Here is a 23,383-nt window from a genome sequence, read left to right as displayed (position 1 = left end):
GAGTTGGGGCATTCTTAGTGTCCGGTTTTTTCATTGCAGAGGTTTTTAATTCTCAGAGGAGCTGTGGCGATTTCAGTGCCTGGCACCTCACGGAGGATGGAAAATTTGTTGAAACTGTTCAAAGATTACTCGAGTGATACATCTGAGAAACTGAGTCCTCTGAGGCGGAAGCCGGAGGTGGTGTTCACTCGGTTTTTTAAACTTATTTGCATTTGTGTTTGAAGAAATTTTTAAAACTTGTAATCTCACCCTGAGCTCCTCTCTGTGTGAAGCGCCAAGCAGGCACCCCACAATCAGCTGACCTAGCGCTGTTTTCGTGGGACGCTTTACTCGGCCGCCATCGCTGCTACACGTGAGGCCACGCCCCCTGCCAGGCCACGCCCACCCCCCTCCTATTAAAGCGCTGACTGATAGCGCATTCGCTGGAAACTGAGTCCTCTGAGGCGGAAGCCGGAGGTGGTGTTCACTCGGTTTTTTAAACTTATTTGCATTTGTGTTTGAAGCAATTTTTTAAACTTGTAATCTCACCCTGAGCTCCTCTCTGTGTGAAGCGCCAAGCAGGCACCCCACAATCAGCTGACCTAGCGCTGTTTTCGTGGGACGCTTTACTCGGCCGCCATCGCTGCTACACGCGAGGCCACGCCCCCTGCCAGGCCACGCCCACCCCCCACCTATTAAAGCGCTGACTGATAGCGCATTCGCTGGAAACTGAGTCCTCTGAGGCGGAAGCCGGAGGTGGTGTTCACTCGGTTTTTTAAACTTATTTGCATTTGTGTTTGAAGCAATTTTTAAAACTTGTAATCTCACCCTGAGCTCCTCTCTGTGTGAAGCGCCAAGCAGGCACCCCACAATCAGCTGACCTAGCGCTGTTTTCGTGGGACGCTTTACTCGGCCGCCATCGCTGCTACACGCGAGGCCACGCCCCCTGCCAGGCCACGCCCACCCCCCACCTATTAAAGCGCTGACTGATAGCGCATTCGCTGGAAACTGAGTCCTCTGAGGCGGAAGCCGGAGGTGGTGTTCACTCGGTTTTTTAAACTTATTTGCATTTGTGTTTGAAGCAATTTTTAAAACTTGTAATCTCACCCTGAGCTCCTCTCTGTGTGAAGCGCCAAGCAGGCACCCCACAATCAGCTGACCTAGCGCTGTTTTCGTGGGACGCTTTACTCGCCCGCCATCGCTGCTACACGCGAGGCCACGCCCCCTGCCAGGCCACGCCCACCCCCTCTCTCCCTAAATGTGCTTCCCACACAAGCGCAGCGGATGAGCGCAGCGGGAGCGCCGTTTGCGCGCCGAAGGCGCGCCTAGGGCAAGCCCGTCTGCGCCTGTCCGCGGCCGGACGGGGCGCGGGGCCATAAACCCTGGCTCTTCTATGCCCGACAATATACGGTATGGTAGGCAAGAACTGCTGGATATGCGGCCTAACACTCCCTTATCTTGCAAACACTCTATGGAGGCATTATCGCTCCAGAACTGTCCCACATGTACTTTTAGTCCTGTGAATACGATTACTAAAATAAGCACGGTAGGGAAACTAAAAGCAGCACTGCTTAATTGCAGATCCCTTCGAAAACACTGCACTCAAATTTTCCATCTACTTGAGGATGAGAATATCAACATCTTGTTTCTCACTGAGACGTGGTTGGACGAGTACTCTGATCCTGACATTATACAGGCTCTACCACCCGGTTATTCCCTCTCCAGACTTGATAGAAAGGATGGTAGAGGTGGGGGTATTGCTATTGTTACCAAAGCCCCTTTAGAATGCTCACTCTCTCCCATTACGATTGATCACAGTGAAGCCGGCTCTTTTACCATCATCACAGGTCCGAAACACTCTCTTTCAGGCATCCTTTTGTACCGTCCCCCTGGTAGGCTCTATGACTTTACTCCCAGCCTTATGGAGGCTATAGCCCATCTAGCACTTAGAAAAACCAGAGTGTTAGTATTGGGGGATTTAAATGTCCACTTTGACGATCCCCTTGATAAAGAGGCGGCAGACATTAAATCTGAACTACTCTCTCTACAACTAGAGCTAAAGAACCACGACCCGTCACACCAACTGGGACATTTATTGGACCCTATATTTGGGAATTGGATGGGAGTTCAGACCTCATCTCCCCAACCAGTACCCTGGTCCGATCACTTTGTTATCCCCATGCAAATTCAATTAGATGAAACTGATCACAACAAAGATAGCGCACAACGATATCAACGTAGGAAATGGAAACATTTCTCTCTAGACACCTTTATAAAAAATCCTTGAAAATGCGGGACCTCCTAGAGGATCTGACAGTGAGACAGCATATAAACATCTACAGAATTGCATCACTAATGCTCTAGATATCACTGCCCCTATTCGCACTTTAACCAACTCTAAAAGGACTAAAAAAACTGCCCCGTGGTTTACACAGGAGCTTCAGCTAGCTAAAACTGCTTGTAAAAAGCTCGAAAGGGAATGGCGCAATAACTTCTGCCCTAAAATCAAAACCCTATATAAAACGGCGCAAAAAGAATATACCAAAATGATTCGAGTGTCTAAAGCATCCCATTATAATAACCGTATCCTGGAAGCTGAAAACTCCTCGAAAGAGCTCTTTCAGATCTTCAAGGAAATTTCTATAATAACCACGAATCCTACATCCCACAATGATTCAGTAGATACTTGCAATAAAATTGCGAAGTATTTTTCCGGCAAGATCACGGACATCTATGCCAATTTCTCCAGTAATATAAAATCTGGCATTGACTTTGTTGAGAGGGAAGATACCATCCTTACAAAATCTTGCCTTTGTGCTTTTACTGTTCCTCCCTCCGAAATTCTCATGAAGACTTGTAAAAGTATTAAATCTGGCTCTCCCCGAGATCCTACTCCCCCTAAAGTTTTAGCAGCTAGCCTCTCGGTCTTAGAGCCCTACTTTAGACATATGCTCCAAGTCTCTTTTAACACTGCCTGTCTGCCTGTAGAATGGAAGAAAGCAATTGTACTCCCCATCAAGAAAAAAACGAATGTGAGCCAGGACATCCTGGAGAACTTTCGCCCCATCTCCTTGCTACCTTATCTAGCAAAACTTGCCGAGAAAGTAGCCAACATCCAACTCATGGCCCACCTTGAATCTCAAAATGCCTTTCATAGCTCGCAGTCGGGCTTTAGATCGAGCTACTCCACAGAGACAGCGCTCCTGAGAGCGACCGAAACTCTGCGGGAAGGAGCCGATGAGGGTAAGATCATGGCACTCATCATGCTGGACCTCAGTGCCGCGTTTGACACTGTAGCACACTCCATCTTGCTACAGTGTCTAAACAAAGCGGGGGTCACCAAAGAGGCTCTGGGGTGGCTGAAAGCCTTTCTTACCAACAGGAGCTTTCAGGTCCAGAGAGGAAACTTTCTCTCGGACAGCATGGTATTAGAACAGGGGGTACCTCAGGGCTCTGCCCTGAGTCCCACCCTGTTCAACCTCTATATGGCGCCGTTGGCAGAGGTGGTTCAATCGTACGGCGTAGAGCTTGTCTCTTACGCCGACGATACTCAACTGTTGATCTCTTTGTCCCAAGCCCCCACCTCTGATGCTGACAACTTCAAATCCTGCATGAGCAATCTCGCAGATTGGATGACTAATCACTGCCTCAAACTAAATGGCACAAAAACTGAGGTACTCATAATAGGAGGTAAGGACACCAACTGGACCAAAGACTGGTGGCCTCCCTGTCTAGGGCCTCTACCCACTCCCAGTCGGGAAGCGAAGAACTTAGGTGTCTGGATTGACAACAAACTTTCGTACGACAGCCATGTTAAAAAAACTGTAGGAAAGTGCTTTGGAGTCATGAGAACTCTCAATCGTACCCTGGATCTTCTCCCTCTAGATTCCAGGCGTACCATGACTCAGGCACTTATAACCTCCCATATAGACTACGGCAATGTGCTTCTGCTGGGTACCTCCGAAAAGAACATCAGAAGATTGCAGGTCTTACAAAATTCAGCTGCACGTTTAGTGCTAAGACTTCCCAGAAGAGCACCTTCTAAACCCACCTTGGCTACCCTCCATTGGTTGCCAATCAGGAAGAAAATCCTATTCAAGGCACTTCTCTGGTGCTATAGGATTATCTGTCAGAAAGCTCCATCCTATCTGTCCGATCTAGCCATGTCCTACGAGCCCAACAGATCCCTTTGTTCCAAGGGAATGGGTTTGCTCAAGACGCACAAAAAAAGCTAGAATGGGAGGACGATCTTTCCGTTCTCTAGCAGCCAACAGATGGAACACCCTTCCCATCAACATTAGACTAGCTAATAATGAGTCCTCTTTCAGACAACTGCTGAAAACACATCTGTTCGCCCTTTAGTTTTCCCCTCCCCTTTTTCCTCCCTTGACTCTATCTCCACAGCGCGGGGACACGCCGGGAGGCGTCACCAGGCGCTTTACAGACCCCTTTAATAATAATTAACATTTGGTCACTTTGTAGAACTAGTGCGAATCTGAAAAAAGTGCTTGGTAAAAAAGTGCTTGGTAAAAAAAAGGGGGAGGAATGTTGTACACCTAAAAAGTGTGTACACTGTGAAGATCCTTCACCCATTTAGTGTCACATCATTAGGGGACAAATACGTCTTGTCTACACTGTGAGTGTAGACCGCCTGTTGCTGATTGGTTATCATTGAAGGACAAATACTGGCTTAAGATAATCTAATTTGTAGTCCATGAAGTTGAAGTACATGGAGTGCTATTCAAGGTATCTTATCTGCTCAAACTGTTCCAGGATATGTTGTTGTTTAAACCATGAGTTGTTGTTGTACATTACCGCTTGTTGTTTCAAGTTGTTCCACCACAACCCATTCCATATCATTGGTTGTATGACCTTCTTCCAGGAAATGGTTCCTCATGCGAGTCGTGTTTCGTTTACATCAGATTGTACTTCTGTGCTCGCAGATACGTGTTTTCACTCTCCGGCTTGTCATACCTATATACCTGAGCCCACACGGACAGGTGATAAGATAAATGACATTGGTTGAGTTACAATTTGGGTGCTTGAAAATTTCCCATACCTTTCCTGGTTCTAAGTTCAGTGCTTTTGTTGACTTAGTCAGGTGACACACACTGCACCCCCCACATGGATGATGGCCGTTAATTCTTGGGAGACCCCATGTATTGTGTATTGTATTTGCTTGTTTTGTGTATTGTTGTGGTCTTGTGTGTACCAAACTGTCCTTGAGACTTTTTCATTTTTGATAGGAGAACAAGAGTTTCTCCCACTGTTAGTTACCAGTGTTGAGTATTTTCCATTGCTCATGGATGATTTTAGACACTTGGTTTGATACAGGATTGTACGTGGTCACGCAGGTTAAAGGGATGGAGGTTTCCGTTCGTGTTTTTTTTGTTTTAGTAGACTCTCTCTGTTTTGCTTGCGTGCCCTTTTCTTTGCCTTATTGGTGATCCTCTCAGGCTAACCTCGTTGTTTTAGTTTAGAAGTCAGCCTCTGAGCATGGTGTTTACTAATACTTGCATTTCTGAAAATTTAAATAAAATGCCTACTTCTGAATTTACTAAAATAAATGAAATTAACTGTTTTGAATATATAATCCTTATTTTCCTTTCAATGTCATTTTTGAATAAAGAGATAAATAAAGTGAATAAACTTTTAGACATGTTAAATTTGCTTTTAATACAAATTAGATAAATGGAGAATTAAGCTGGTCTTGAGTTTTCATATGCCTAATTTTTTACTAGCAGATTCATCGACCACAGAGGTGGTGTGTCTAAATAAATGTTTTGTTAATAAAAACCATGGTAAAACTCCTTTAAACTGCAGTGTAAATAGTATAAATATTCAGTTATAGTTTAGACACTCCACTATGATACAGCAGCTCTCCTTTGAATCTCACCGATCCATGAAGTAGGGTGTAAGTGTTTTGTGAGTGACTCGCTGTGTCATGGGCCCCACTGTCGAGTATATGTATGTATGATTTTGTACTTCAGGGAAAGGTGTCATGGTTTAAGAAATTATTTCCGGAGTAGCGATGCATCACAGCCACTGTGACATAAACATGTCCTGAAACAGACAACATTGAATGTAGGCATGGCCGAAGTTCGCAGAGTTCTGCTCCAGGGAATGTCACAAAGTGTTGGGTAAATCTCTGCCATGGTCTGTGGAGTTCTGAGAGCCCTGGAGTGTGGAAGTCTCCCTGCTTGCACCGATTTTTAGTGCCTGGAGTTTGTCCCGCGCTGGAAAAATCTCAGTGAATAGCACTAAGCGTCGTGCCAAAGGGTGCTGCTTCTTTCTGCTGTTTGAGTAGATATTCTACTTGAGTGGCAGCTTCTTCAATGCGTGCTACAGATTTCTCAACCTGAGCAGTCGCGACCTGCCATGGGCAAAACTCATTCTTCACCCACCCTCAATTGAATGGCAGGTGTGGTGGCGGTGGCCACTCTGTCATACAAATATTCCATCTGGCATTTAATGACAATGTGCGGGTGCATGGTGAGGTCACCACTGTCCCCTCTTTTCCTTCAATCTTGCCAAACTCCTTAGGTCTTCCTAGTATTAGGAACTCTGGGCTGAGGAATTTGGGAGTACAGAGAGAGGCAGGAACTGGAATGGATTTGTAATCTCCATTCTCTTAACTACCACTGTCATAGAATGATCTTTTCGATCTGCAGTTGCGTAGAAAAACGTCCGTAGGATGAGGAAAGTGGACCTCTCACAACCATGACTTCCTGTGCCATTGCATCCACCTTGATAGAAGTAACAAGAAGCACGCTGGGACCCTGAGATAAGGTCTTCTGATAAAAGGTACAACCTGTAGACACTTGTGTTAGGGAATGACCCAAAAAAAGGCTTTGCAGTAGTAACAACTGTACTTGAAAAGCTGAAATCCAGTAAGAGAATGTACTATAATTCCACAGATGACCAACATGGGAGGACTCTATGTGTAAGAAGGCTGACATAAACCCCTTTTCTAATGAATAAGTAATTAAATAAAGGAACATACTGGAATTCTTAAGACACTTTTCAGATTTAATCTAAATGAATCTAAAGCTAATTGATCAGTAAAAGGAGAGAAGCTGTTGTGGTTCACCATGATGGTTTATTATTCACTCAAAGTTTGTACACACTCAGTCATTATACAGAACCTCTGCTTCTAACTCACACAAAACAACTAACAAGCTTTATGTTCATGCAACGGTGGCGAGGCCGATGTAGTTGTTGGCTCTGTCGAAGACGACGTAGTACTGCCTGATGAAAACGTCTCCCAGGATCCAGACTCCAGTGGTATCTTGGAAGTTGCTGCTGCAGGAGTTCTGGGGAGACAGGAAGATATACACACGTAAAGATTTAGATCGTAATATAGGGACTGATTATGAGTTTGGCGGATAGAGTTAGTCTGTCATAAATGTGACAGCTACTCCATTCTCCAAATTACAATTACATTATATCCAACGGAAGTTGTAATACGGCCCCTATTGTTATATCACCACCTGCTATTTTGACCACACAGCTCACCCACACCAGCTGTCCGACAATGTTCTAAAATGATGTTTCAAGTGGTCAGCGAATGCCCACCTTCATGCCTATGACTATTCGGCCATGCTTGAACATCCCCTGCAGCGCTTCACATGAACTAGGTAGCAAAGATTTACTACTGCCATCACAAACTAACTGACTGAGTAACAAGACTGTTGCGTTAAAAACTGGATTCTGTTAAAGGGCTGCACAGTCATAGAGCTTGACTAGATAATGTCCCCATGGTGTTAATACACATGAAATCAGACAATAATATAGCCTTATAGCCCGCGGACTGTACCGGCCATTAGAGGCCCACTCCAACATTGAAGGCCCGAGCCGTAGGCGAGGGACTTGAACAAGGGAGCGGGACTTTAATAGCAGGTATAGCCAAGCTACAAAGGGCTTGAAGGCTATTAGAACATTCTGCCACTAGAGGGCAGAATGTTCCAACAAATAAAACAAAGGCCTCTCAGAGTTTGAGGGGTTTAAAATCCTTCGGGCTCTGAGAGGCCTTTGAAAACAACACTGGAATGTTGCTTTGCGGGCCTTTACTGGCCCATAAAAGCATGGAGCACTCAATTGTCTTCAATGGAGCTCCCAACATTCCAATGTACTAATAGCATTTATGCCCCCCATGTTTTCTAATTTAAAATGAATGCAGATAACTTAAAATTTGGTTTGGGTCCATTGATGGGGCCCAGAGCTTGAGGTAAAGCTCTCCGATGCAACCAACAATTCTAGTAAGAGAGGCTGAATTAAGAGGGAATTAAAAGGGTCACCATACTTTGGCGCCCAATCTTCTGATGCATAGTCCTGTGTGGCTGGGACCAGAAGCAGCGGGAAGTCTGACTCTTCAGGAGGGGGTGGGAAGCATCATATTATTGTATAAGAAGTGGGAAATGGGCCTGTTCTTCTGCCTATCTTATTAGGCTCTTCAAAGTCAGGTTTCATTAGTGCTGTCTGTAGGAAGGGAGAGTGTTTCAGATTTTAAGGCTCTGTGCTAGCACCTGGAAGACACACATAGGCTGTTTATGCTCCTTACCTGGTTGATGTAGGCACTGGCCGGCACCGGGTACTGGACGCCATTGATGGTGAAAATGATGTCAGCCAGGGAGCTGATGGAATTGCAGTTCACCACATACTAAGGAGCATGAAAGGAGAAAAAAACAATGAACAACATGTGCTAAGAACCTCATCCAGGCATTGATGTGCATTTGATGGATTATAGAATGAAGATATGGAAAGTGGAATTATCCGCAAGGTTGTTTAATGGATCAGCGAGTAACGAGATGAGAAGAGCAGAAATGCTTCAATGGAATGACCTCAGATGCAGGTGATTGGCTTTTCCTTAGTATGCAGCTTCAGGCATCATGATCTCCCAGTGATGGACAAGGTCCTGGAATGATCCCCCCTCTGTAGCCAATCCCTTACCTCGCCATTTGAACTCTGATAAGCTCCAATCGCATTCTGGATGTTTGAGATCCCGGGAGACAGACCAGCAATCAGGGACGTTCCAGTGTCGATGATGGCCTGACAGCCTCCATTGCAGGCGATAACATTCCCGTTCATGGATACACTAGAGGTAGAGATGGAAGAGGAATTGGACTACAACAAGGATACTACCAATTGAATTTAACTATTCATCTTTGAATGCAAGTCTTGAAGAAAAAGTACAGGTTTAACACTTTTATGGTGCATATATGAGATTATTTTGTCTACCTAGCCAGCACACTGTGTCCCCCAACCCGTTTTCCTATAGCAACTGCAGATGGTGCATCTGGGAAACCAAACCACGTTAGCAGATCCAGCATCCCATGCGAAGGCCGCCTGAGGGATCTGCCACAACAGGAGACCATCCTCAGGGACAGCATCAATAGTGTCCCAAAAGTGCTTGGAGCTCTGTCCCTGAGTGACTTGGACATTTTAAAACATTTTTTGTCTGGGGCCATCATGATATAGATGGCATACCTAGACAGAAAACTTCCTCATGAAAATTGGGTGGAAACTCTGGCGAAATTCGTCCCCATCCTCAGGTCTGGAAAAAAATGAGGGGAATATTTATGGGGATTTGGCGTAAGGCAGCGCAGCAAGTCACCCCGCTGTGCTGCCCTACGTCAAAGTGAAAGGGCAGGAATGCACTTTATTTATCTAATACAGTGAATTTCTGTCCATTCTCCCTGCACGGATGCCGTTTCATCAGCCAAGTGACAATGCAGTCACCCTTGCACCATGGTGCAGGTGTGCCTGTGTTGTCAGCAGGATTGTGTTTGTATAGGATGGGGCACCTTCCTGCACAAAAACAATCTTAGGAGTATTTTTCCTCTTTCTATGTGTGCTGCAGGATGCAGCACACATAGAAAGAGGAAAGAAAGAAAGAAAGAAGAGATACAAAGGTATTTCCCCTTGTTACGCCTCGCTTGGAGATGCGTAAGGTTTTGACGCATCCACTGTTTTAAATGGTCTTGTAAATATAGGGAAGTGTCCAAATATATGGGTGTTGTCTGGGAACCCCCACTGCAACGCCCATGGAACGCCTCCCTAACTCAGAGTAAGGCAACGCAGTGATTTGTGCTGTCTTGCCTCACTCCATATCTATGAGGCATTTGCTTTGTGTGGCCTCATTGAAAGGATTTTGTGGTTTGCACCAACAAAGCCTTGTAATAAGTGATTCTACAGTGGTACAAGCGGCTCATAAATATGCCCCTGAGTTTTCACTAGGGCAGCTGGCAGTTATTCCACAATCTGAAAGCAATTTCAGTGAGGGGAACAAAAGGAGGCGGCAAGGCCGCTGACTACATTTGTCAGATGTCCCACTAAGGCCCTTCTCCAAATGAGGCCCTCCATATTATAACCAACCGTGTTCACTATTTGAGCATCATGTGTGTACTTCCTGTGCGGAGCAGGGAGACTTTGCACACAAAGGTGCAGGTATCCACTTCCCCTGTACAGGTATCTAATTATCAATGGCCTGATTAGCAAACTGGCCTATAGAAAGGTCAGAAACTTCTGACCAAATGTCTGTATTTGGGTGGAATAAAAAAAAAGATTTAGAAGATGTTCCCCTGCCCCACAAAGTAAATGTTCTGGGCCTGGCTGCAGTGGACATATGGGTATTTAGCAGCTGTTGTGAAGAAAGCCTGATTCACCGAGATAAAAGTTAGACCAAAAATCTAACTTAGATCAAAAGTCTAACTTTACTCATTGCAACTTACCTTTGAGAATTTTGAAAATGTAATCAAGTTAGACTTTTGGTCGAATGTAGACTTTTGATCCAACTTTACCTTTGTGAAACAGGCCCTCCTCCTGTGTGTCTAGCATGGATCAAACGCTCCCTTGAGTCCTCAATCCTCATACATTGATAATTTGTGGAAATTTCCAAGGATTTTATTGAAACTGTCACTGGGTTTGGTGTCAATTTCAGTGGGGCAGAGAGGTGGTGCTCAGGGGCCCGCTCATCACTTCCTCCTCTGCACCAATAGCAGAAGAGCTAACATTTGTTAACAGCCGGGTGGGTTTGTGTGGAGTGGTTCTCTCCCTAACCATAGATCACTGATCTATTGAGTTGCTGACTGCCGCCTGTCTGCAACTGACCGTCCCTACACCTGACCTGTCCTTTGTTACTCCTGACATGCTGTTTGTTGCACCTACCTCTCCAGGGTGATCTGCCAGTAGGTCTCGGCGGAGAGAGGGATCCAGTTCAAGGTTCCAGTGTAGTAGGAAGATTCGTAGCCACCAAAGATCACCACGCTCCCGCTGGCTCCATTCCTGTGATCACAAAGAAGAGAAAGTTGAGGATCAAATGATGAGGGTACAAACATGAGAGGCTTCACATATGCAACAGTATGTGGTATTGTCTTCTGAGTGGAAAACTCTTCTCCGTCTATTTCAATGTGCGCCACATCGGTGTGAGCAACCTTCGCACCTGTGCAAAGTCAGAGGGACGTGCTTTGTTGATGTGGCTCTCAGATTGACAACCAATGTCTAACTTGCGGGAAGTGTAAATTCTACTCATAACAAGTTGTCACATTGTGGGGCTCCTGTGGAAGTTCCCTTGATAAAGAAAGGAGTGGCCAGCAAATCTTTCATATCAGAACTCATGATGTTAAGAATTTGTTATTGACAGAGGTGGGACTCCAGGTGGTTGGTAGGGAACAAAGGACTAGTCATTTAATTTGGAGTGCAGTCATTCATCACCTTTGATGTGGTAAAGTGTGGTAAGCTTTAGCCTTCCCTGTGGTGGGAGACAATGTAGGATTTTAAGGCATTCTCACAAACCCCCTTTATCTGCAGACAGAAGGAGGGTCTCTATCGAAGATCACGCCCAGGTTGGTGCTTGATTTAGCAGGATGGCGAGATCCAACGCCATCAACCGCCATTGTCAGAGTGGTCCTCAACCATCAGAAGGAGCTGGGTGCCATCTGCATGCGTGGGATATACAGACGTACCGGAATCCATACCAGCTGCTGAAGCGGGCGTATAAGTCTTAAGTAAGATGGGGTACCGAGGGGAACCGTGAGGAACGCTAAGATGGATATTGTGTGTGCCTGGAAGTAAAGGTCCCTGTTTTATTTGATGTGTGCAGTTATGTAGGGTATAAAGTGCACCCTATGGAACTAAGTCCCAGCCCACTTGTTTTTCAGTCATGGTGACTGCCATCACAGCAGGCGGAGCCTCAGTGTGTTACCTTCAGGCCAAGATTGCCCACAATTAGTTGTACTACTAGTTGTGTGACCTTACTTGACTACAAATGCTCTAAGTTACTTTACTAGAATACTAGTACTCCTACTGATGCCATTGGTGTGAGTAATGCTACAGTTCGTACTACCCCTATTGCAAACCCATAACCTATGTTGCTGCTGCTATTAGTATTACTAGTTCTAGTATATACAAAGTTCTAACCCTAGCACTATGACACTACTCCTGATAGCTTCATTATTTTTTCTGGTAACATGACTGCTGGTTCTTTAACTACACTTAGTGATATTGTAGTGTCTGTGCTACTACATGCAGCCTCCCTGAATGTACCCTTAACACTGACATTATAAGTGATTCTAGTTAAACCCCTAGAAACACTACTGCTACCTCTTGGTCACAGCTTTGAATCCCGGCAGGTCCACACAGCCTTTCATTCTCCTGAGTTTGATAGGATGAGTACCACTGGCTTGGGTATCAATAAACACTTGGTGTTCCCGGACAAGATAATCAATGTACACAAATACTCATTTTATGTGATGTGGTTACTCCTTCATATGTTGGGTAGGATGTGTGACGACAACCTGACTTACGGGCTCAGGTAGACGGAGAAGAGATCTGTAGAGAGCAGCCCCTGACTCCACATGTTGTCAAAGACAGGGGTGGCAGAATCAGATGCAATGCTTGGAAAGGCCAGTCCCAGGATGCCATCGAACTGCATTTCAGAAAAGAAATCTGCTTCTGTGTAGGCCAAGCCGAAGACCTGGCTGGTGACGGTGAGGCCTCCAACCTACAAGGAGAAGGGAAGAGATGGTCAAGGTAATGAAGCAAAGACCAGCTGTGGACGTCCTTACGACACATCTGTCCTAGCTTAGGGTGATGACCCTGGTCCTCCTACCTCCACAGTGTCGTATCCCAAGACTCCGGTCATGCTTCCGGTGCCGTACCCAATGGACAGGCTGGTGCTGGTGGACTGGAAGGTGGAAGAGCTGGAAGGGCTGAACCTGTTGTGATTGGCTGTGGGTTTAAAAAGGCATCATTAGCGCAGAATCATCAGAAGGGTCTCCTCCAGGACAGGCTGGAGCTGCTCAACCCTGGCATCGGCCCTTTGAGGCTACAAACTCTGCCTATAAGTGTGACTGTTGACTTGTGTTTCCCCTTAGAAAATACAAAGGTATAACAAGCCAAGAGGCAGTACTTGCAATTCATAAAAATAACTAAAACATCAAAGTGTTGATTGTTTCCAATCATTTTTTATTAACTTGTAATATGATCTGTTCTTCTGTTGTCCATCCAGGCCCACCTTGGCTGTCCTTCTCTGACTTGCAAGTCCACCACACATTGGCCCGGATATGTTTTTGGCAAGGGCCAGATGAAACTTCGGGATATACAAATCCTTGCAAAGCCTAATTTGTGTGCTTTGATTGGCTTTGTAAAAACCGATATTGTAATAAACCCAGCCATGGATTTTGACACAAACCCATATTTACAAAGACTTGCAAACCTGGGTTTGTACCAAAATGGTGCAGCTCCCCAAGTCTGGTGTCTCGGGGAGAAATATCTCCGTGTTACCTCCACTTTGCATTCTGCAGCACACATGCAAAGAGGAATATGCCTCAAAGGATGTTTTTGTGCAGGGAGGTATTTTGCAACAGTTATTTCCATCAATCTAGATGAGGTAAGGGCATTATTGGATATAAACAGTTTTTTAGTTTAACATCTCTAATTTGATGGAGAAATAATTCTAAGGTTTTTTCAATACTTTAAAAAACCAATATGTTTTTCCTGTAGCATCTTTACTCTCAGCACAGGCTCCTATCGCACAGAAAATGAGCAATTAGATTTAATGTCTAAAAAGACTGAACAAGAACCCAAAGAAATATTTGCAGTCCATACACATGGGGGTCAATTAGGATGGCGGACGGATCGCCACTGCCATGCAGGCGGTGGCGATCCGTCCGCCATCCTTGCCCGTCCGCCACCTATTTCCCCCTGCCATATTACAATGGCAGACGGGACCGTGGCGGACGGGAAGATCGTCCGCGGCTTTTCCGCCGCGGTCTCCTTGCGACTGCGGCGTAAAAGCTCTAATATGGTGGCGGTGTCTATCAGACACCGCCAGCCATATTAGGGTGTGCTGGGGCTATGCCTTTCCGTGGCGGCAATGCCGCCACGAAAAGGCATACGGTCCTTGCATTCGGGGCCCGTTGCGCGCGGTGCCTGCCGCTTTGTGCATGCAAATGCACAGCATGCATTTTTTACTTTACGGCTGGTGCTGCTCAAATCAGCACCCGCCGCAATGTTAAATACATGGGATGTGACCGCCAGGGTGGCGGTCACATCCTAATTCCAATGGAGGGAACGCCGCTGCCTCTGCGGACGGTCCGTCCACCTCGGGGGTGGCGGACAGATGCAAGTCCGTCCGCCATCATAATCGACCCCATGATACTGGAGCAGGCGAGACCGACGCATTTCGCTCATGCATCCTTGAAACTGAAATACCAGGTTTTACAATGAAATTGGGAATCTTTACAGTTTTGATACAGTCACTGTTTCCCAGATGTGCCATAAAGTTGATATAAGTCTAAAGGGTTGAACCAATATAATAACCCTATAAAAAGCTGTAAATTAATTTCTAGAGTATTAATGTCAGGATTATATTCAAACAGAGACTCATAGAGACCAAAAGACCTCCACTGGGTACATCTGGGTCTGGGAATCGTTTGACCTTTCATGGCTTTGATAGAGAAGAGGTAACAAGAGCTCTTTCTGGGCGGAGTCCATGCCAGTCAGTGGTACTAGGGAAATGAGGACTACCGACAAACCATGTCAGGTCATAGGCAGATAGAGGCTCCCAATCTTTTTAACCGTCTACAAATAAAGTTGTCTTTGTACCCCACATTAGCCTGGGATGCATTACTTGCTGCCAATGAGATCAGGGCCCAGATTCTCAAAAGAGTCAGGGATCATAGCACCCACAAATGCTGTGCTGCGTTGCGTTACAGGGAGGGAGCAGGACAGATATGGCTACCTTCTCCCCTCTCGCTAGCGTCGGCGCTGATTTCAGCTGTCGGGCGCCAGGCACACACCTTAGCGTCATAGTGCTATGGTGTGTGCCTGACTCTACCCTTCCCATAAAAAGAACTATGCCTAGAGAAGCTCAAACATTTTACCCTCTTTGTACAGAACATAATGGGCCTCACTCACAAGAGGCCTGCGCTGCCAGAGCAGCACTATTTTTGACACTCAGGCTTCATACCTACGACGCAACGAAAACCCACTCTGGGTGGCCTTGCATTTTATCATGGATATGGAGTAAGGGAAAGCAGCACAAAATGCTGCGTTGTCTTATTCTGTGTAAATTAGGCGTTCCGTGGGCATTGCTTGGGTGTTTCCACGCTACACCCATGAATTATGACCCTGCCCCAGATTTACAAATCACATAAAAACTAGGTCAGGCACAAAACCTTATCGCTTCCCAGAGCAGGTGTAATGAGGAGACACATTTTAATTCTTTCTTGTTTTTTACTCTTTCCATGTGTGTTGCATTCAGCTGCACACCCAGAACCCCTTCCTGCACAAAAACAACCATGGCAACAACACAGACACCCTTGCACCATGGTGCAAGGGTGCCTGCGCTGGTTCTCGTCTACAAATTGTGCGTCCGCTGAAAGGACAGAAATGCACTGTATTTTGTCAATACAGTGCATTCCTGCCTTTTCTAATTGGAACAAGGCAGTGCAGTAAAAAGACTTGCGCGCTGCCCACGCCAATTCTTTGTAAATTAGGCCATATGGTTAGGCAAGTGTAACGCCTTATCCTGCTTTCCATGTGTGATGTATCATGCAGCACACATGCATAGGCAGAAAAGCAAGGAGAAATGACAATATTTGTATTTTTAACCGCTGCTTTTCAGCAGTGTTTAGCTGTGTTCATTTTTGGTGGCAAAGGCTGGCTACTAATGTTAGTAGGTAGGATTTAGCATCAAAAAGCATGGGTGGTTGCATGAGCACTCCCAGGTACTGCCCATGCAAAGCCCCTTTGATGCTTAGTAATGCAAAGCAGCGTTTTGTGCCACTCTGCATTATTTTTGGGTACCTCTATGGTTCATGTTGATCCTTCGACCACTCAATGTTATCGCGTGTGGTGGACAAAGTTCGATGCTAGACTTTGCCCTCAGTGGAAACTTGAGACACATGTCTTGATGTTACCTTTGTTACTAACATAGAATATGTTTCTTAGCATTGTCTTTACTGATGCATGCAGACAAACTTCTCTTCCATACACCCATTCAGGAATAGAGATATACAGCTCACTCTTTTGACACTGTTGAAGAGACATCCGTCTCTCAGGTTCATCTTTATCAGCAGCTAATTCCAGCTCACTCAACCTTGTATGATGATAAAACAAATAATTTTGGGTTTAACTAAGAAATATAAAAATAATAGAAATATCGGGGCTTATTTACAAGACCCTTGGGCTGCCGGTGCGTCACTTTTTGTGACGCTCTGACGGAGCAACATGTTGTCCCATATTTAAAGGGACATGTAAAGCCACCCTGTATGCTTTTTGTGTCCTTGTAAATATGGCCCCTTTACAGACATGTGAAAGGGGCATGCCACGGGCTTTTCTGTGGGTGTTCCCACACAACAACCATAGCATCTGCCGCATTTCCAGATTTACGAGAATTCGGAAACCTGGGAATGTGTCAGAATGCTACACCACCCCAGTAAACATTTACCTTCGTTTTTTCCTCATTCTATGAGTGCTGATAGAAGAGTTTTCAAACAAACACTCAAGTGTTGAAGGTTTATGAGTCGGATCATGAGTTTGGAGAGTCTGCTCCTAATGCCTGTATAGGGCAGAGTGACCACCTCTATTCTGGTCACACCTTTCCCAGCCTTGGACTTCAGTGTTGTAACCGAGCACATTCTTGATGTTGAAGTCATTAAATAAATGCACCGAATATGGATTATTTATAGGTGAACATTCCACTCTGGGGATTGTGTCTGTAATAGTCAAGGGAGATCACTCCCTAATTACTGACCTGAGAAACAATGAAACATCTGTCTCCATAGCTTCATCTTCAGAAGGTTTTATTTCTCCAAAGTCTACTCAATCCTGCATCCTTTCATCCTTACACCTACCCCCTTACACCGCCTCCTTCCTACTCAGTCACTGATCTGCCCTCTTGTCTCACATGCCCCACATCAGTGAAAGCAGAGGCCACAAGGACATTGATTAGGACAAGCACTTGTAGTGAACAGTGTGAAGGGATTTGATTGGAGTGGAACACATGTGAGCACCTTGAGAAGATGACATCATAACTTTCCTCACTCTATTTGATCTTGAGAACTACATTGGCCATTCCGAAGAGTCATGGAATGGGTTCTGCTAAGGCATAACGGTATACAACCTTTACCACGCATTTTTTACCACGCACTACCATTACAACGCGGTTTTTACCACGCATACCATTACAACGCATTGCGCTGGGGGGCGCTCTAGGATAGGGAATAGGTTAATTTACTATCCAATAACCTTCCCTAGTGTCCACGGGGACTGGAGTTGGTATAGTAATTTAAACTATTCACTATCCAGCACCCCAAAGTGCTATGCGTTGTAATGGTATGCGTGGTAAAAACCGCGTTGTAATGGTATGCGTGGTAAAAGTATGCGTTGTAACGTCATACATCCAGGCATAACACATGGCAACTCCTAGTCTTTGAAAGAGGCTCCTATGGATGGCTGAGACCTCAAAAGATACTTACAGCAGGCTGAGCTGGAGCAATACACAGATGGGACCCAGAGGTTTGAAGAGCCGCTGTCGAAGATCACGTTGAAGTCTTGAGGTGGAGTCCCAATGGAGATAGTCCCATAATAAGACATCTAATGGGTATTGGAAGGGGATTTTAAATTATGTTTAGCAGTGTTGGTCACATAAACAGCTTTATTCTTGTGAAATAAATTTTTTATGTCAGAGTGCACATGATTCCAATGTCTGTCACTTTACTACCACGCAAGAAATGCTGGGCACATGGCTCTAGTGTTTGAGCAGGACCTCGAGAAACATCCCTGAGCACAACAAATGCACACATACCAGAGGTCACAGACCATTGCACAGACTCCTCACTGCTCTATTGTCTGTCATGCACTGTCTCTTGGTGCTTAGTTTGTAATTAACTCAACCCCAGTAGCTCATCCTGAATAACTCGGGGCCTCCACTCCTGCTGGTCAATGACAGGTATCCATCGACCACATCCAGCAAACCTCTATCGCATCAAGACCTCAGAGGATGGCTGCACACTCATTGCTGAGATCCCACGCAAGCACAGCCTACAGATCCACCATCCTCCACAGCCATTGTGTCAATGCCTGTTGACACATCACACCATACAATGTACAGAGCGCTGAATGTTCCAATGGAAATGTGAAAACACGCACAGGGGAGGTATTTTTCACTCACATCCATGTAGTTGGTCATCGGCTCACTGGCCACTTGAGCAGCCAACTCTGGGAAGTATTTGCTGCCAGGATTAATTTTGTGAGTCTTCAGAAACTCATCCAGTAGGCCCTTCTCTCTCAGGCGATCCCTCAGGGATTTCCCTTTTATCAGGGGGACCCTATTAAATGAGAGGGAAAAGAAAGAAACTCATGAATAGGAAAAGGAAGACAAAAAAATTAATTCAATGAGTAGTCTGCAGGTGGTTTTAATTGAAATAGTGAACCATTGAGGACCCCCATATGAGAGGAGCTTCCTACTGGTAATATGGAATAACAAAATGTATCTAGTAGTAAGGAATAAAGGCAAGTTGTGTCTAAGGTTCATCTTTAGAACATGTAATAGCTTTAGGAGCAGCACCATTAGAAGATTAGCATCATATTCTGAACTAACTCAAATTTCAATATATTTTCAACATCACCCACTTAACAGCCATTTGTCTGGACACCTCGGTCAGCTTCAATATCTATACTCACACTTTCCAAGGGATGACCACAGAGACGAACAATAACTTTCGGCCTCTAAACCACAGTGAGCTCAAACTCCTGATTCTAACTGTGCCCTATCCTTTTATACCTGATACACAACCTAATGTACAATGTACAATCCTATTCTATTCTTAAGTCCTTACTCCAAATATGTTTGCGTACCAGTGGTACTCAGCTCCAGTCATACATTACCCTTTCCCCAATATTATCTCAATAGTAACAAGCGCCTTAGCTACATTGAGGGTTGACTATGCTTTTCCCCGTATGTAGGGAACATTGCTTCACACATTGACTTAAACCATGGTTGTCCTCTTGTAGTATATCAAAGGATGGTTGACTTTTCTTTATATGTTTAACAATGACTCACTCATTCACTCACTTGTAACAACTGAAACACTTTTGTATATGCCCTTACATTTATATTCAAACTAAGAAATACAAAGCGAAACAGTCATTAAACACAACCTGGTGCTGACCTTGAGGAAGGATTTAAATGTGGTTGGAACATATGAATCCATACTTTGGTACATGCAGTTGTTCTACAGGATCCACCTCACTTAGGGAATCAGTCTGTCCTAACCACAGGAAATTAGCACAAATGTGGTATATGTGCACTACTTATCTGTAGTGTGTTTACAGTTTGCCTTTTTTTCAAATCAATTTTCAGTGCCACACATTTTTTTAAAACAGAAAACCTGAAACAAAGCCATCCTGTTCTATGAAACTGAGACATGTATACAGGATGTGTCACTCTGGTTTGTAACAAATGGTGTTGTCAGAAAAAGAAAGGTTCAACACCCAAATGTTTTAACATAACTAGATTCAGATATTGACATTCATGTGTGATACCATTTTTGTATCATCTCCAAAGTGTACCTTGTTCATGAAGCCAGATTGATTGGGTCGATGATTTCAGGGATCACCGGCATCAGCTCAGCCACTAATAGACCAATAACATTTGTTCCATCAAGACTAAGGAGTGAGATTGGTTGGTATGAACTACAGAAAAACAATGTTTCCACGGTGTAGGGATGAACCAAGAGGACTGTTTCCAAATGAAATGTTCCAAAGACAGAGTCAGAAAAGGACTTGAGAAGTTGTGTCAGGATCGGGACATGGGTGAAACTTTTATGAAATAAGGTGACAACCTCACAGCTGCAGAGTTTTGCCCGTTTTCAGGTGATAAAAGCTATATTTGGTTCCTTACAACAATGTGGGGCATCCCAGTTCAGCCTGGTGTAAGCACATGTACATTTGTGTCTTTTAAATACAGCTGGACCAGTTGTAATCTGACAGTTTCTTTTGTATCAACGTTCAAGTAGAAATGACTACACATGCTAGCAACTCATCCTGAATACCCTACCACCACTTTCCAGTATTTCAAGTGTGTTTTCACTCACTCACTCACTCACTCACTTCATCTTGGGTGACAGGATCGCGCTCTATAAGTACACAAAATAAATTAATAAATTACGCCTTCAGGCAGTTATCCATCCAGCTTTGTTGCCCAGATCGTACAATCGTTGTTTAGCGGTGAACATGGTGCTTTCCTTTTTGTCCATATTCAATTCTCTCACTTATTCCCTCAGAGTGAGCATTCTGCAACTGAGATTAAGCACACCCCTCCTTTTATTTATTTCCCTTAGTGTGGATTCTAGGTGTGCCCTCACAGGTGTTCAGCCTAGACGAAGCTGAGGTAAGGAAACCTCTCAGCACACCTTTTGACGCATCCCATAGACTTCCATCATCCCCATCCGCTTGTCATTCTCTGTTATGATATTAGTAGTGCATACAGTGACCTTGTCTCTCACAGGTGGACCATTGAGAAGCATTCGTTTACACATGTGCATGATTTATTGTTAATGTATAAAGTGTATGTTACATAAAAAGCTCTGACACCTTGCATTGGATTGGGTAGCGCTATAAAAGAAATACAATGGTACTATTGAAATTGTTATTTGTGTAAATACTTGGGACATACAGACACACCTGACATTTTTACAGTGCATGTATCTCTTAATTACAGGGACTCAACAAAGGCACAAGCATTCCTCTCTTAGGTACCTGCAAAGAGATAACAAGCTGTGAGCCTTTATGTCCCCTCCTTGGCATTTACATTTAAGAGTGAGGTTCCAGGCTACCTCCAGTCACTATATTCAAATACAAGGAGACCTAATGGCCCCTTAACTTCGGCCCAGCTGGAGGTGAAAAAAAGCTCCATGCAAGTTGCTGCTGGGAATGTAAAGCAGACAATGTGCAGACGCTAGTGAATGTGGCCCGGTTTCTGAAAATGACACCAGGACAAGTTCAGCATATTTCTGTGGGGCCCAACTTCTTGGCAGGGGGGACGGCACCCACACTGGGAAAATAGTGGGTGGATGCAGTGTACCTGTGTCTATCCCCGACTTGTGCCCCGTGTTTGTTTCAAACAATGTGTGAATCGGTGCGTGGTCTGAAATAAGGATGTGTCCAATTTCAGCTCGTGCTCTAAAGCAGAGATGTGTCAGTTTCCCTGCACCTGTTTGCAAAACCCTTTTGCCACCATGGATGCATCGTATTTACAAAATACTCATTTGACCAGACACTAAGGCTCTGACTAATCTCCCATCTCATGACTCTACAGCACACTTAGAGATTCATAGCAAATACTCACTTGACCAGGCACTCAGAGAGGGCCACCAGCCCCAGGAGTAGCAGCCACTTCATGGTTTCCTTTTTGTCCACAGTATCCAAGGCAGATCTCAGACTCTGGAGTCAGTTGTGAAAATCCCAGGTGAATGGGCTCCTTATATACCGCAGAAGGCGTCCCTTGGACAACCTTCACGTGCAATCAAGGAGTGCGTGTGTGAGATAAACCAGGGGCTCTTATCCAACACCAAAGAGAGAGTCTATTCACAGACTTCTAATCTCAGTAGATCTCTATAATGTTTAATAATGCACACAGGCCTTTGTGGACATCATATCATGTGTACAGATTAGATGCGGTGTGTACTGCTATTCTTGGAAATGTACATACCTGTGGGAGAGTAGCGGTGCACGTGTCCTCTGGATACTGCCAGGGCCTTGAGATAAGGACACATCGAGCTAGTGTGTGTTGTGCAATAGTCAGACACACAGGCAACTTCCAAGAAGCCTTCTGTGGCCAAGAATTAGACTAGCTCACATGTGAATACTCATGCATTTCACAAACCACAGAGCTTGTGTTCAAGTCCAGCCAGTGTCATGTCCTCACCCTAGAGGGAATCTCTCTGTGACAGAAGAGGAGCCAAGGGAGTTTCAAGGCGGATATGTTCATGTGCAGTCATTATTATGGAATCATTAGGTGTTTCTCCAATGTTAATACTTGTGCTTAGTTTTCAGGTACTGCAAGCCACAGAACTGTGAGTGCTTGGGAGAACCACAGTAAGTTCACTGGAGCAACAGAAAGAGTCACACCAAAACAAATGTTGTAAAACTCATTGGCAGATACAGAGGGATTAGGAGCAGCTAGGTGTGCCTGTAAGTGCATTGCCACACTGGAAGGGTGTATTCTCTTTGAAGAAGGAGCCATGTGAGTGGATGAATGCAGATGGATAAACATTTTAGTAGCCGGGTGCATAGCCGGATCAATTCACAGGTGCATCCTTGAGCAAGAAGCAACAATGCCATTAATGAGATTGCGGCCATAGATGCACTGATCCACTGCCTTGCGATAAAAAACATAACTCACCTATTCACCCATTCATATGTTACTAGATTCATCCACCCCTCCCTCCATGTATTCCATAATTTCCTACCCATGCACTCACTCACCCATTTACTCTTAGCCCATGCGAGCATGGCATAAAGCATGTCTGCCCATGTGAGAATGGTGTGGTAAATAAATAAATAATACCCTATTTTTGACTAGACTTATAGCATAACAGATAGCTCAATAAATAAGAGTCAAGATTCGAGGTAGTAGGAGTTTCTGCAGGTTTATTACAGCATAAGGACAGGATCAGGACAACCTGCATAGGAACAGAATGACAGGGCCCAGCAGGACAACTGGGGCCCAACAGGGGAAAAGAGGCCCAGCAGCTGCTGGGGCTAGGTCGGGGATGAGCGCGCTAACATTCAATAACAAAACACAGGCATATATACATAGCGCGAACACATAGCATTACATTGCAGTAGGCGTAGCAGTGGGTGGAGCAGAAAGGCATGACGCGTAGCAGTCGCGAAA

The 23,383-nt window shown here is 44.9% G+C and overlaps 1 protein-coding gene across 1 annotated transcript; it reads right to left on the bottom strand.

The window, feature by feature from the left end:
• Nucleotides 1-7,058: 7,058 nt before the first annotated feature.
• Nucleotides 7,059-21,984, bottom strand: LOC144773641 (pepsin A-like). Its single transcript, XM_078658789.1, has 9 exons — nt 21,833-21,984; nt 18,656-18,812; nt 17,961-18,078; nt 13,088-13,206; nt 12,783-12,979; nt 11,146-11,262; nt 8,929-9,073; nt 8,540-8,638; nt 7,059-7,292 (listed from the first exon to the last, which is right to left on the bottom strand). The coding sequence occupies exons 1-9, from the start codon at nt 21,883-21,885 to the stop codon at nt 7,167-7,169; spliced, it is 1,131 nt and encodes a 376-aa protein (XP_078514915.1). The 5' UTR covers nt 21,886-21,984; the 3' UTR covers nt 7,059-7,166.
• Between the last annotated feature and the right edge of the window lie 1,399 nt (nt 21,985-23,383).

Source organism: Lissotriton helveticus, chromosome 8, assembly GCF_964261635.1.
Source record: "Lissotriton helveticus chromosome 8, aLisHel1.1, whole genome shotgun sequence".
Classification (NCBI taxonomy): Eukaryota; Metazoa; Chordata; class Amphibia; order Caudata; family Salamandridae; genus Lissotriton; species Lissotriton helveticus.
This window is presented reverse-complemented; position numbering and strand designations above follow the sequence as displayed.